A 16,040-nucleotide genomic window follows, 5' to 3' on the forward strand; every position below is an offset into this window, starting at 1 on the left:
ATACTTTTGTCTTGTAGTCACACCAAAATTATTTTAGAAAAGAAAAACATACACTGCATATAGTAATACTCATTTGTGACAGGTATAAAGTAATAAATGTAGTTTTCTTTGTTCAATTACATTCAATTCATAACTTAATTCGTTAGTAGATACTTTAGGTTGAACCTAGCACAGTGACTTATTTTTTCTAAAGTACTGAAGAGTTAATGAAAAACAAATAATCAAATCTACTCAACTTTTACTTGCCATATTTCAACCAATAAGTATTTAAGAAAGTATCGTTTATCATAAACAAATTGAAATGGTGGTAAACATAGGCCTTATATTATTAAACCCAATAAAGGAATTTAATACAACTAAAAGTAACGAAAACTCGTGGCATGGATGAAAGTAGAGCAGTTCAAAATTGTACCAGTGGAAAAAAGCGTAATTGAAGTGTTGAGTCATTATTAGATTGATTTTCCATAACAATTATTTACGTACATATCAAAACACTAGTTTGGTAAATGCGGCCACAGAACTTTATCAATAAACATAAATAATTTTATTAAAAAAAGAAACTTATATAACATTTCAGATTAGAATTCTAGTTGTTTAAATGTATTTGTTAAGAGTGTTAAGTTGAGACTAACAATAGTTGGAATTGAAATATCTACATTTTTAATGAAAATAGCTTCTAACTACATATGCACTCTGGAAGAAAAGGTTGTTTTATAATAATAAAAAAAAGATATTAAAATTTCTAAATAAATTCATGTTTTCGAAAAAAATGTTAGATAATTAGTTATTTATTATTTTTGCTCCTTTGCCATAATTAAGGAAATTTAAATGAAAAAACTTGGAATCTTGGAGCATGGCTTTTTAAATAGCCATGCTCCAAGATTACAAGTTTTTTCATTTAAATTTCCTTGCTCTTATTTTTGTCTAACTATTTGTCTACATATTGGTTTTGTTAGTTTTTTTTTTTTTTTTGTTATCCCTAATCAATTTTTACAGTTATATGCGTATGCTGAGCAAGCATACTCGTTAGACCCATTTAGTTTCATAAAGAAAGTTACAAATGAAACTTGAAGTTTAAAAAAAAAAATTGTTTTTAAAGGTGGTTCAGCCCTATTACTTTTATTTAATACTTTTACAAGCTAACTCTTAGTCATAATGAACTCAACAAAGAAAAAATATTTTTTATTTTGATTTATTTTTGCTACATTAAACTATAAAAAATAGGAATAGTAGTTTTCGTACCTGATGGTGCATGTCTCCAGGGCAAGCACCAGGCCCGAAGGATCTGCAAAGCAGGGACCGAGGAACTTCTTGTGCTTGCTCTGGTTTGATGTGCACCTGGTGCTAACCCTTTTTTTCCTACTGAGGGCACACCACACCCTCAAAAACGCCCAAAGTAGGAAAAATTATCTATACATCTCAATCTTTAATAAGGTATGGAATTATTGAGCGTGTAATCAATGTAATACAACACGATACTGTACCAATATCAATTAGAAATATAAGCTCTTTTTATTTTATGAAAAAACCATTCCGAGAACTTGTCACACTTAAAAAAATTATTTCTTGGGGGGTACTTCACAGCTCTGCATTTTATGAGAAAACTCATGAAATAAGTTGATAATAAATTGTGAGTTAACTCTGGGAAACAATAGTTTTAAAATTTTCTAGTTATTTTTCGAACTTCTAACTGGAAAATAAGATAAAAGTTATTTATATAATACCCTCGTTAAAAATAAGAGACTAACCTCTAAAGGGTGTAACGAATATAATTTTTTCTTAATTGGAAGTAATCTTTATCATATTTCCTTAAAAAATTGTGATTAGAACTTGAGGTATTCAAAAAAAATGTTTGAAGTGAAAACTTCTTATGGCACGTTGGGCACTTTTGTGGGTGAGCATTTTCAGCCGTTCTCGCGACAGATGAGATTTTACACAGATATACTCCACGTGTATTCTTATAATATATGTATAGTATACGCGCTCTTTGCATGGGCATTCGTTCGTGCTCTCGCGACAGACGAGATTACATACCTATATATATACTCAGAGTGTATAGGTGTGCGAGAGCGCTGCATGCTATACGCAGCAGCGTTGGTCTGAGCATTATTCCACGCTCACAGTTCATGCTTGATCGCACATAGCGCCACTGCCTGGATCTTACCGCGAACTACTTGGCACGAGAATTCAAATTCATAATCGTATGATTTTTTCAGCAGACAGTAGGCACAGAAATTTAAATTCGAAAGGAATCTTTGTATGTATTGGCTAATTAATGCCTAAAAATATCGGATAATGTTGTATGAGTACATACATAAATAGTATACCAAGAATTCTTTCGAATTTGAATTTCTGCGCCTACTGTCTGTTGAAAAAATCATACGATTTTGAATTCGAATTCTCGTGCGAAGTAGTTCTCGGTGGGATCCAGTCAGCGGCGCTATGTGCGATCAAGCATGAACTGTGAGCGTGGAATAATGCTCAGACCAACGCTGATACGCAGTCTTTGCATGGGCATTCGTTCGTGCCCTCGCGACAGACGACATTGAGTTTCTTATATTTATTTTACAAATGAATATTTAACGGAAAATTTATTTATTTAAATATTTCATTTGACTTGTGTTGCTGCTATAGTATTGTGTTAAGAAAAACAAATCTAAAGTGTTAATAGAATTAATAAAAACATTGTTATAGTGCTTTCGTATACTATAGTGTTACTATATTTTGTATACATTATTACAACTGCTGCTCGTCATCACGTAAGTAAATTATTATTTTATTTAATAAATTTTGTTACGTACATGATACGTACATAAACAAATGCAACACGTTATTAAATAATATAATCTAAAAAATGAGAAACACGTGGGGTACATATATGTTTACAATAGTGTACAATACTATTAGTATACGCATAGGTATATATCAGCTGTCTCTTTCTTCGGCTACGGAGACAACTTCCTGTTTTACCAACAGTTACAGGAATTTTGTATTTACTATTTACTAATATTTACTCATTTAAATAAAACCACTTCCTTCGAAAATAGTTTCTATATTATTATACTTCATGTCCATTCAAAAAGTGCCCACATTGCTATGATAAACTTGATTTTTTATGTACAATTTCTCATGTCACGAGCGCACCTAAAAATGCTCACCCAAAAAAGTGCCCAACGCGCCATAAGTTCAAGTTTTCACTTCTGCCTGCACTCCCGGAGTGTTTTTGATGGTTTATTTTGGAGGTGATTTTTCCCCCCCAGAGCGATGACAAAAAGTACGTTCTCTTACTTTTCCATCCCCTGCAATATATCAAAATTTTATTAAAATCAGTACAACACACCTTGGGTGAATACATTAATAGAAATGTAAAAACGTTTCATGCAACTATTACTTTTGGAGAACGCACCACCTTAGCTATGATAGGAAAGTCTAATTTGATTTATAACTTTCTAACTAACCACGGTTAAAATAATAGTCTGTCTTCTTTACGTAATGTTGCTTCACTGTAGCCAAAACGGTTTAATTGTTTGTCACTGGTGATGAATTATGACAAAGACAGTCAACTATCGCTAACCTGATGGTTTCCTACAAAACTGTCACTGGTGCTCTTGATTATGTTCTCCAAACTGCAAATTACACTAAAAAATGTTTCTCATTACTCGGCTCTACAAAGGGACATAGATTTTCTCCTCAATTAGAGTACTCATACGTGCAGCAAGAAATGTATTTTATCGGAAAATTTAAGTACACGTTACCAAAATTTTACATTATTAACATATACCATTTAGTATATAGGCGACATGGTATATTGATCATGACTTATTCCCTTTCATTTATTCAGTAAAGAGCTGACTTTACTGATATTGTTAGGCTGTATCTGTACAATGATTGCTCCCTTTTATATGGAATCATATCTGGTAACATAAAATGTTAGACAAAGATGGCTAATTCTTTTGAGAGAGTAACATTATACTATTAGGCATCAGACAACAATTATTAAAACTTATTTAATGTAAAAATAATTCACTCTATTCAGTATTGAATCATTTAAAGATAGTCTGGAACTTCTCCCAGAGTAATATTAGAACTGTAAAAAACATATTCACATTTAAGAGGCTGTTAGAAAAATGTACTAAACAGTGACAGGTGCCTTTTCGTCGAGCTGTCAGTTATCTATAAATGTGATTCTGCTCAATTGAGTATTATATTTAAAATTAAGAATCACCCATAAATTTTTCAAATAAATAAATAAAATTAATTAACAACGTAGATTATACGTAATCACTACGTAAAATATACTTTACGACCATGTTATCAAGATTATTTAGTAATTTTCAAACAAAGCATAGTCAATTCAATTGTAATCAATCCATTACTTTTTATGTCTTCCTAGTCTCGTTTTTTCTGAATCCATCCAATGATCATTCAGCATTGTAGCGATGTTTTGATACATCGTACTTTGATTTAAAAATAGTTTATTATCTATTTCTTTATGATAAGTGTACGTGTGCTTACTACTTCTGTTTGAATGAAATTCATTTCTCAAAAATGTTGTACTTTTGTAAAAATAAATTTCATTTAAATAATAATAATAATGGTAGTAATAATAATAATAATAATAATAATAATAATAATAATGAAAATAATGATAATGACACTAAAAATAATAATAATAATAACAATAATAATAACAATAATGAAAATAATGATAATGACAGTAAAAATAATAATAACAATGATAGTAATAAACAAAACAATAATACTTTTAATAACAATATTAGTTTTAATAATAATTATGATATTTACTATAGTAATAATAATATTTATAACAACAATAATAGTTTTAATAATAATTATAATACTAATAATTGGATGGTAATAATAATGATAATAATGTTGATAGTAATAATATTGATAATAATGATAATAATGAAAGTAATAATAAGTATAATATCAGCAACAGCAACAACAACAATGACAAAAACAATAATAATAAGGATTCCCCTCTATAGTATGCAATACCTTGTGGAAGTAGGGTATTTAAGAAAGTATAAAAGTGATTGAAAACCTACTAAGTAATGTCAAGGACAGTCATAATGTAACGAAAAATAAGATAAAAGACCATCTGGAACAAGCCAATGATAACCCAATGATAAATATGTACAGATGGGATAAAAGAGAGAGAATAACATGCTTAATTTTAACTAGATTCATGAAAAGCGTGAAGGAAGGCAAGCGAAATAGAAGCCCCGAAGTTTCGAAGAATACCTTTAACCAACTATTAAAAGAGAGGAAAAAGTTAGAGAGGAGTAAGAACTTATTCCTGAAGTCATAGTTGTCGGTAAAGAGAGTGACAAACGAGAACTATGATAAAGCAGAAGGAGGAAGTCCTGTTAAGGTCATGGAAGGGCAAAGCTGCGATGATATCCTTCAAAAAAATTAGATCAGATTTTAAGCCAGAAGAGGCTGAAATCACAGTAGTGAGAATTTATACCAGTAAGAAGAGAAAGAAGTTGAAAAAGTGAAGGATAAAGAGGTCCTGGTTAGCAGTCTGGCAATAACCGTGGAAGGGCTAGGATCCGTAAAAAAATAGGAAAAAGGTCAAGCTTAAAATATTAGACCTAGATCCAATCACAGAAAAAAAAATGTTGAACTCACGCAGAGCAAGATTTCCGGGTGCTTACAGTAGATAAAAATAGTAAGGCTACTAAAAACTAATACAATAGAGTAAAATAATCTTTTATTAACACTGAACATATTAATGCCCAGAAGATAAATAAGATAAGAAGCTTACTTATGGGCTTTACTAGCTTTTTATACGAGTAAGAAGATGCATTAAATTTCTCAGCTACTATACATACCTAGGCTGGACACATAGCTTGAAAATGAAACATAAAGGACCATTAAAAATATGCTTCCGATGCAGTAGCTCTAAACACTGCTCGAAAGATTGCAAGTATCAGGACAGATGTCTCGATTGGCAGTAATCACGTGCATACTCTGGGTTTTTAAGTTCCGTGTGCACAAATATGACGTTTTAAGGTACTAAAGGATATGTATACCAACTATCTGAGTGATTCTAGTTTTATGCACTTGATTGTTTAGTGGACACAACTTTTACAGTTACTGCGCGTTAAGTAAGAAGGTTGACAATTTTTAAAACAATTTTCAAAACATTCCTAGTATTTTTCTGACTGTGGAGAATGGTAATTTAAAGTTTTTTAACCATTTGTTGGATTGACAACCTAATAAAAAACACTGCACATTTGAAAGTTTTGAGTAAATGTAAATCAGGTTATGTTTTACAAATTTATTAAAAGAATGAAGACTTAAAAAAAATCTGTGTTCTAAATTTTGAAATCAGCAATGACTTACAACTGGTATACTGCCATCTCGACTTCGCCTGCCATTTTGACTGATTGGAAACTTTGATGCTCGATACTTTTGTTCTAAAATTTTGTACTTATCCTTAAGTTCATGATACCGATTTTGTATTTCCTTGATCATTTTATGGAGACTGTAAAACATTATACAATTTTTATTGCATTAAACGTGTTCATTATTATTTACCCATAAAATTTGTTATAGAGATATAATAAAATATCAAATCATAATAATCATAGCAAACTAAACTTGATAAAAATAACTTCAACAGTATTAATAAAGTAGAAATAATGAAGTGTGAATCAATAGTTTTTTTTGGTCTAGTATTTTCAAAAATTGTTAAAAATTATTTTTTGAATATAATTTCATGTATTTACTAAATAATATCTTGTAAACGGACTCCAAGTTTTAAAAATTACTATAATTGCAGAACAGTAATACTAGATTCTCACAACAAAATAGTCGCACATGTAGACTTAGATCGTGAAAAACAATTCTTGGCTTCAATCAAGATAGCGTCAAAATAACCTCTGTACCGTTTATTTATAAACATACTTGCATACAAGCATTTATTTGTATATGTGCAAGCACTACAATGACTTTCGTATTCCAACGCTATTAATGGCCAAAGAATATGTGCAAAATCACGTAATACTAATAACAATCACAATAACAATAACAATAAAAGTAACAAAAATGATACCAATAGTAATTATTATGAAAAAAGTAATAATAACCAAAATAATAATAGCATAATAATAACAATATAATGAAAAAATATTTATAATAGTAAGAATAGAATGATAATGATCATGACAATAATAATAATAATAATAATAATAATAATAATAATAATAATAATAATGATAAAGATAATGATAATGATAATGATGATAATAATAATGACGACGACGACGACGACGACGACAACAATGATGATAATCGTTACTTTATTAAAAAAAATTAAAATTATTAGAGTAGCAAAAATAATATTATAATTTTTATATTATTACAATTATATTGAAAATTATAACAACAATACAAGCGACAGCTGATTCATTCATTATTAGAAATTAACTATTAATAAGACTTGCCTTATAGTTTTACTTCTGTCTTTATTTCTCTCATTCTCAAGCTGCTGATTTAAGTGCTCAAGTTCATTAATAATAATTTCAAGATTTTTGTACACTTTTAGCCGCGAATTGTTTACTTCCTTCATTGCAGCTACTTGCTTTTTCAAGTACTGAAAATTAAAAATCAATTTGATAATACAAGTAAAAAGATTTTTTGTGAAAAAATATTATACTAACATATTTAACAAAATTATTTCTTAATGTGTTGAAGAACTATGTACAAAAACTTCTAGGAGAAAAAAGGTCTTTATCAGCCATAGAGAATATACATTAAAAGGTCAACTATAGCTATAGCTCAAAGATTTATGTCACCCTATTAAGTTGTTTAAAAAAAGGTCATTAGAAAACTAATCGTTGCTCTAGGATGTATATTTGATTTAACAGAGTCATATGTGAGATTAGCAACTTCAAATTATATTGTATTTCTACTTTATTCTATCTTAACCCAAATTGTCCCTCAGTTGATGTTATATCACCTCGATTGCAACTGCTAGTACATATGTACTTTACATTTTGTATGTACATGTCTGTTTTATTATACTTTATTTTATTACCATCCCATTCTTTATTAGTATGTTACCATCTAGAGGGTAAAGTCTTTGGTATTAAAAATTGTTATTCTATTAAATTCTCTTTACCTTAAAATGGAGCTGACAGAGGGCCCATGGTATTTAACTAGGGCCCGAGCTCCTATCTCTTAAAATAGAGTAAAAATTACGTAATTGTTTGCTTTATCGTCTTAAACATAAATACATCTTTAAAAAATACCGAGAGAGTTTCTGGCTGGTGGTGTGGAAGGACCATGCAGTGAGGTCAGCCTGTTGGCAAGAGCAGTACAAATGGTGCAAGGGAAAAAAGACTTCGAAAAATATTTACGTATACCTATTTATATGAAAAATTCAAGGTTTCTGATTGGTCAGAGCCTCTTTTTGTTCCTGGCAAAATTTTGCCAGTTTCGTAAGATAATGGCCAAAGTGCTCTCTTACTTATTAAGTAACGCTTTATTTATACTTCTACAATATAAAGCTGATTTTTTTGGTATGTAAGTAATAGCCTCTTTCCCCTCCCCCTTTATTATTACACGTAGCCCCAACATACCAATTGCTAAAAATTAGTAGATTGATATAAACAAATACATTTGAATCAAATTTCAATATTTATTGGCAAATTTGATGATAAACTTAGAATTTATAAGATTTAAAGTAAAATTTCTAATGTCTATTGTAATTTTCACTTAGAGTTCTTATATCTTATAGATTTACTATTTTTTTAGAATATGTGATGAAATACAATAAATTTTTACGAGTATTTGATATACATCTATGTCCTTTAAGCAAACAAAATTAAGCAATAACTAAGAAAAATCAGGGTAAGTCGAGTCAAGCCGTTTCCAAGCCCACACCAAATGACAAGCCCGTCTGTGTCTAGATAAAGAAAAAAGCAGAACTTAGAATAAGCGACTTTACAGATAAGACATTCAGTAATTTTAAATTTTCCAACCCAAATGGCAGACATTTTTTGAGCATAAAGGATATGTCACAAAAGATTTTGAATAGTTATACATAGGGGGTTGTCCACAAAGAACCATGTGGTTGTTTTGGCTAAAAATGATTTCCCCCTCTCTCTGTCTAGTTGTGTCTGGCATGGGCACCTGCTTCTGAGCAGCTGTGATACCTATAGGTACTCTGGCCTTGGCGTCTTGAGACAAGACAAAGGTCTGTTCTGAACCAAGAGAGGCAGCCAATATTTCCAAGTACCTAATCGTAGTAATAGCAAATTCTGTATCAGTATGTTTCCAGTGCTCCGATGCCATTGGTTTTGTTAGCTTCACAGGTACAGTGACAACATTGCAAGGTCCCTCCCCTGCATCTGAACGCTTTAGCAGTAGCCGAACATTAACTGCACTTCTTGATAGTTTTGAACGTCGTGCATTTAGTTTCATAGTCAAATCATCAAGAATACGGCATGACTGTAGCACTTTGGAACGGCGTCTAGCGTCGGCTCTGGGCTATCTATAACTATATGTAGTTCTGGGGTACATATAGGTGCAAAATGCATTCCCCAAACTAGAATCCATATTGTTCCTTACAAGTTTGTATTGGAAGTAATGATAAAAAATGGTATTTTGTATTTTTCTTGTAAATAAACCTAATCTTAAACTATATTTTAGTGGACAGATGATAGAATTGTTGAAAATGCAGTTTGTTCATACAAAGGTGGTCTAGGAGCATGTTAGCATGAACAAAATCTTTTTTTAATCGACAGGGTTTGATCCTAGCTTTGATGTTATTTAGGTAAGAATACTTAAATTATGCAAACAGCTTAGCTACACGCATCAGAAGCAGAGGTATTTTGACATTTTTTATTTAAAATTGACTAAAATTAACTTATTAAAAATACCGTATATCTTTTGACCCAAGAACTTTGTAGTAGAATCGCTTTGGATATTTGTTGTAGGTGGTATTCAAGGTAGAACTAGTGTAACGTACGATATGTAAGGTATGTCATGCTGACTCTCCCTAGTAACAGTGAGGCTACTTCATCAAGATGGCATCGACAGGTAGGGAACAAGGTAATATAAGACCCAACGAGCCTCAAATCGCGACAGTCGGGTATTCGTGCATTCGGAAATTAATTCGCGCTCTCAGCCTTCGACAGCCGATCGCTATCAAGAGGGTCGGGCGTTACCAAGGGACTTGAGCGTGATCGAATCAAGACACCGAACAGTAACTACAGAAGGACACAACGAGCCTAGAATGGAATTACACATGCGTCTTTGCCTGATAGATGGGTATTTTGAATAAAAGTGTTTAAGAAAATATATATACTGATCATTCTCGCGACGCACCTACTTACCACTACCTTCCCTACGTAACACTACTATGAAAAAAAATTTTTCCAATCAACTTTTTTTTTAGCAATTCTTCAAGTCATTTTGAACCACTTACGGCAGATTCACCCATATGTATGTGTGTATCTACAGACATAATAGGTACAGTTAATGCGGGATAAGGTTTCGCTGCCACATGTATGAGGCAGCTTCGCTTCTGTCAGGGGTCCCGAGACCCCTCACGCTTGGTTTTTCTTATTCCAGTTCTTGGGGTCATAATATATCTACATCACACTAGGATTCCAAACTATTACTTTTCCAAATTTAATAATAATAAATCGGTTGAAATAAATACAAGAATTGTAGTAATTGTGTTGAAAATGTGAAAAAATATGTGCGAATCAGATTCAGTGAATGCCTAAACTTTGAAACGCATTTCTATCGAGTTATGGAATTGGTAAAATGAATAAACACACGCATCAGTACGTAAAAATTAAAATAATAAGGCATTTACATGCAGTATCAGCCAAAAAAAGTCATAAGAAGTCATCTGTTACAGAGACGAAAATAAACAGCTCATACATTTATTATACTGGTCTATAAGACACGGGAACCATGTTGGGTGATTTTATTCTAAAAAATTAAAAAACTTACACTGGTGAAAAAGATTCGTCTTATTAAGTTTCGCAGCTCATTTATACTCTTTGATACGAGCTTCTACATACCTCTTGAAATCACTAGCTTTCTCCTTTCTTTTGTATAGCTTTTTAAGTTTCCTCCACTTTTTATTTGCATTTTCTTGCAGACTTTTTTGCGACCCATTGTAATACGTACGACATACATTACAACACTCTTTGTAGCTCATTATCACAGCTCGGACAAACACTTAGAAAAATCACAAGAATTAAGCTCACTGCTTATGAATCTTAATAAAAATTTAACGATGTTGCTCGTAGTCACTGCACATATAAGTAGAGTAAGAGAAAATATGAGTACAATCCGATACAATGAACCAGTAATGGATCGAATTAGCTGAAATATCGGTAATTTTTCAAGAAATTCAGACAACCACGAAAAAAACATGTTGTTGAGAATTGAACAATGCCAATCAATTGTAATAAAATCGAACAAAAAATATTTTCTGCTAGGGCTTCGAAAAAAGGGAAAAAATGGTAAATTACGGTTTTTAGCGTCGGAAATAAACAATTAGCCTTAAAATAAAAAGTACAAAATAGAGGAGTATGCGTGGCAAAAAGACAAATAAAATGAGCTTCAGTCGATTCAAATTGGTCCAATGGTTTCCCCACAAAACGCGAAAAACCTCGTTTTTTGAGCCAATATTAAAAAATTAACAACACTCTTTCACATAAACATTAAGAGCTGTAATTTAGCATAGTTGTAGCTTTAGTAGTCTTCAACAACCACACCAAATTTTAGAAAGTTCGGATGGATAGTTTTTGCAAACCGCAGCTAAATGCAAAAAAAGTACTTTGGCAAAAGGGCCTAAAAAAAGTTATTTACAACGTTAGATACAATTTTTTTGCGGGATCACAATGATTAATATTTAATCTACAATTTTCCAAAGTATCCAATTTTTTTTTATATCGAAGTTGGTTATTCGTTCCTAAGATATCGTTATTTTTGAGAGCACTTGCAGTTCAACCGTACTCGGTCGATAACACCGGAGTCGAGCTTCAGAGAGTGAACGTTTCATGCGTCGGCAGCTACGGCGCGCCGCGGCGCAGCGGCTCATTGCCCCCCACGCGCCGTACCGCCGTGCGCCAAAAATACCCATTAGGTTTATCATTTTTCAAGCAACTGCTACATAAAAAAAAATTTGACACTTTTGTAAATTATAGAGTAAGTATTCAAGAATATGAAAGAACTTCCTGACGGCAGGTTAGTGCTACAAGATCTACACTGCAAAAACAGTGCGTAACTGACCAATTGTTTTAAACGTTGAAAGAAAACGATGTATACAAATATAGTTACTCGTGAAAATTTATAATACATCGTTGGGTGTGCAGCTATATCCAAATACAATGCTATAAAAATAGAAAGGTAATAGAGAAATAAAGAAAGGTTCAGAGTAAAGAACGTAGACGTATGTACACGCTTGTACTCATTTCTTCTGTCTTTTTTGTGACTTTTTTTCTGCGCTTTTTCTTCGATACATAATTTATATCTGCGACGGATATAATAGACCTAAAACATTTTGATATGATAATCCCCAAGCTAGGATACCATGATAGCTCAGGGACCAGATTTTTTTTGCAATTTTATTCCAGTGAAGTTGTAAATGGTAATGAATGGGAAAAAAATTATGGGAATACAATAAATATATTTTTTAAAACATCAGTTCGTAGAAGCCTCTTAAAAAAGAATCAGAAAGCTGCCAAAAATTATTGTATGGCACAGAAATGGCACAAAGAGAATTTAAAAATAATAAATAGCTTCTGGTAGCGCTTTAAAAGATAAAAAAATATTTTTTTATACCCATAACTAAAGAACAGTAACTTTTTGGATAAAAAAATTAATAACAGCCAAAAACTGAGATTTTTCAATACATAACTACATAATTCCTATAAATCCTACATATATCTCTAAAGTTAGGGTTAAGTGTGGGATTTTAAGGCTTCAACCTATAATTTCTTTTATTTATATATATGTATACATATTTGGGGATCTCTTAGAGCTGGTGTGAAGGAAAAACTGGGGTAATGAATTACTCTCCGTTTATTTAAACGATTGTATTAAACTCTTATAAGATGGATGTCCCAGTACTAGCTCACTTAAGCAGACGAAATGTCCCAATAGTCGGTCACTTTTTTTCTTTTATGGGCCTTCGTTATATTTTCAATTGGGTTTATACAATAACTTGTATTGAAAGAGTAATTGCTTAGTATCTGAATAGTTACCAGATTTATATATGTTTTGAAAATTTGTAGTGAAAAAATCAGCCAGAAGACCAGCTACTAGGACATGACTCAGTACTGGGGCATTGACCTTAGGTACAAAAGTATGTGTCAAGTAAAAATAACGTGTGAGCGCCGAGCCGGCCAGGCTAGATCTAAGACTCTTCTTCCTCCTCACTGTGTCCCACAGCTGAGGCAGCACGATGATTGGTCAGCTGGGTTCGCGACCTGGGGAGGTTAGCGAACGTGATGGAGTGTTGGCTCGGTGCTGATGAGGAGTGTGTTTGGGGTTGTTCAGTGCTTTGGTTTGGTGTTGATGAGCTCGTTTTATTTGATTGGTCAATCTCGGCTGCCTCGAGGTGTGCTGGCTTGAGTTGATCCGTGGATACTACTCGGGGCTCGCCGTTGATTTCGATTGTATATGTTCTGTCGTCGTTCCTAGAGATGACACGGTGTGGACCTGTGTACGGCGGCTCCAATGGCTTTTTAATTTTGTCGACACGTTTGAATACGTGTGAGCAAGTTGGAAGCTCCTTGAATACAAAAGGGCGCTGCGGCGTGTGATGTAGGGTTGCAGGTGTTTGGCATCTTCTCCGGTGAGCCGATGGTGTCCATGGGAATTTCGTTCTCTCACTGGCAAGTACGCGACAATGCGTCTGCAACAACGTTGTCCCTGCCTCATGCATGTTTCAGTATTGTGTTGAAACGAGAAATGAACTCGAGGCAGCGGACTTGCCTTGGTAAAGACTAGTCTGAGCGTTGCCGGAAAGCGTAGATCAGAGGACGGTGATCTGTGTATGTGGTAAACAAGCGGCCTTTAAGAATTTTCTGGAAGTGTTAAATCGCCGCACTGATGGCTTGGAACTCTCGGTCATACGTGCTGTAGCGTTTCTGAGTGAGGTCCAATTTTCTAGAGAAAAAACAAATTGGACGCCACATGCTATCTGGCTATTGCTGCTCCAAGACGGCTCCAATAGCTTCGTCAGAGGCATCTGTTCTGAGTGCTAAGGGTGCGTTGGTCTGCAGAAAGGTCGTGCAGGCGGCTTCCACTATAGAATCCTTGCAGCGCTGAAAAGCATCTATGGCTGCCAAAGACCATTGGAGTGGCTGCTTCTTTTTGGATCGTCCTCTGAGTAGTTCGTGAAGCGGGGTTTGTATCAAGGCAGTATGTGCGAGGCTGGCCAAAAGTGCATTTGCCCTTGTCGATCTTTAAGTTGCCTTCCCTTAGCGTCAAAAAAAGTTGTTGCAGGTGCGAGAGGTGCTCCTTGTGCGATGCCAATGCAACGAAAATGTCGTCTATGTAGACTCTTGCAAACGGTAGTCCCCGTAGGATATGATCCATTGTACGTTGCATCGTTTGAGCTGAGTTCCTTAGTCCCAGTAATGTTCCCAGAAATTCGAGGAGCCTAAAAAGTGTCGTTACAGCTGTTTTGGGAACGTCCTCTTTTGCTACTGGAATCTGGTAGAATGCTTTTTGCAGGTCAACGGCGGAGAAAATGTTGCCTGGACTCTCTTGCAGCAGATCTTCAATGATCGTCAGTGAGTACATGTCTGGAACGGTGCAGCTGTTGAGACGCCGATAGTCTTCTGTGACGCGCCATGTATCTTCCTTTTTGGGTACCAGGTGTAGAGGGCTCGACCATTGACTGTCGGAAGGCCTAATGATACCTTTTTCGAGTAAGTCATCGAATACTTGCTTGGCTGCGGTTAGACGTTCACTAGTGAGTCTTCTCGGGCGTTCAGCAACACGTGGGCCTGTTGTGAAGATGCTGTGCTTCACGGGCAATCTCGGAACTTGGACTGGGCTGCCAACAGGTTCGAAAAGGTCTGTGAACTCCTGTAGTAGGGCTGCATAGCGTTGTTCTAGCTGGTGGCTTGCAGGGTTCTCCAAGGCGGACACGGAGTGGACAAATGTTCTCTCTATAGTGCATGGCGAGGACAGGTTAGTCAGTGAGTCGACAAGCTTCTGTTATCTATAATCTGGGAGAAGGCTGTGTCTTGCCAGAAAGTCAGTGCCTAAGATAGCGAGAGGAACGTCAGCCAAGATAAAATGGGCGTCTAAGCTTCTCCGAAGGCCTAGGTTGAGTGTCAACGAGCGTCTTCCGAAGGTTGCTATTGGCGCGTGGTTGGCTGCATATAGTGTAAGCGGCTGCTGCGTCACCGATGTCTCGGCCATACCTTTAGGCAGGAGAGAGACCAACGAACCAGAGTCCACTAGAAATTTAATTTGTGAGAAGGAGTCAAAAACGTACAGGCGTGCATCAGAACCCGGCCGTGTCTCTGCTGCCTCTGGCAGAGGCGGGGCTAGTGTTTTTCCTGGGCTGGTTGTACGAAATTGCACGGTGATGTGCAGCGCTCAGCGTTGGCTCCAATTTTTTTATGGTACCAACAGATGCCTGGGACCATAAGCGAAGCTGAGCGTCCCCGTTGGCTGCTGGCAGACTGTGAACGTCCTCGATTGCGGCTCCTATATTGTTTGGCTTGTGTTTATTGCAGGGTGAGCTGGGCGACGGCTGCTCGGAGTGCTGCTATCTCCTGAAGGCTTTCCTGTGAGCCTGTGAGCTGCAGTGGGTTGTACGGCTTGGAGACAGCCATTACCAAGCCTCCTGTTTTGACAAGCTTGTCTGCGGCTTCCGTGAGCTCGTCCATAGACGCTGTTTTTAAAATGCTGAGAAACATGGCGGGTGCTTGGGGCAAAAGGTCGAGCCACTTGACTTTTAGAGCATCGTTCGTGACTTGATTGCCTGCTAGGACTTTCATCCGTTGCCAGAGCGCTAA

The 16,040-nt window shown here is 34.8% G+C and overlaps 1 protein-coding gene across 1 annotated transcript in view; it reads right to left on the reverse strand.

The window, feature by feature from the left end:
• Window positions 1-16,040, reverse strand: part of centrocortin (cerebellar degeneration-related protein 2-like) — a 397,006-nt gene that overhangs the window by 210,999 nt on the left and 169,967 nt on the right. Inside the window, exons 3-4 of the mRNA XM_089595595.1 lie at window positions 7,479-7,627; window positions 6,376-6,517 (exon numbers count right to left, since the gene is read on the reverse strand). Of these exons, the coding sequence (XP_089451721.1) occupies window positions 6,376-6,517; window positions 7,479-7,627 (291 nt within the window). The remainder of the gene's footprint in view (window positions 1-6,375; window positions 6,518-7,478; window positions 7,628-16,040) is intronic.

The sequence above is a fragment of the Copidosoma floridanum genome, unplaced genomic scaffold (genome assembly GCF_036245765.1).
Source record: "Copidosoma floridanum isolate Cflo_tuat_1 unplaced genomic scaffold, Cflo_Japanese_pri ptg000026l, whole genome shotgun sequence".
Classification (NCBI taxonomy): Eukaryota; Metazoa; Arthropoda; class Insecta; order Hymenoptera; family Encyrtidae; genus Copidosoma; species Copidosoma floridanum.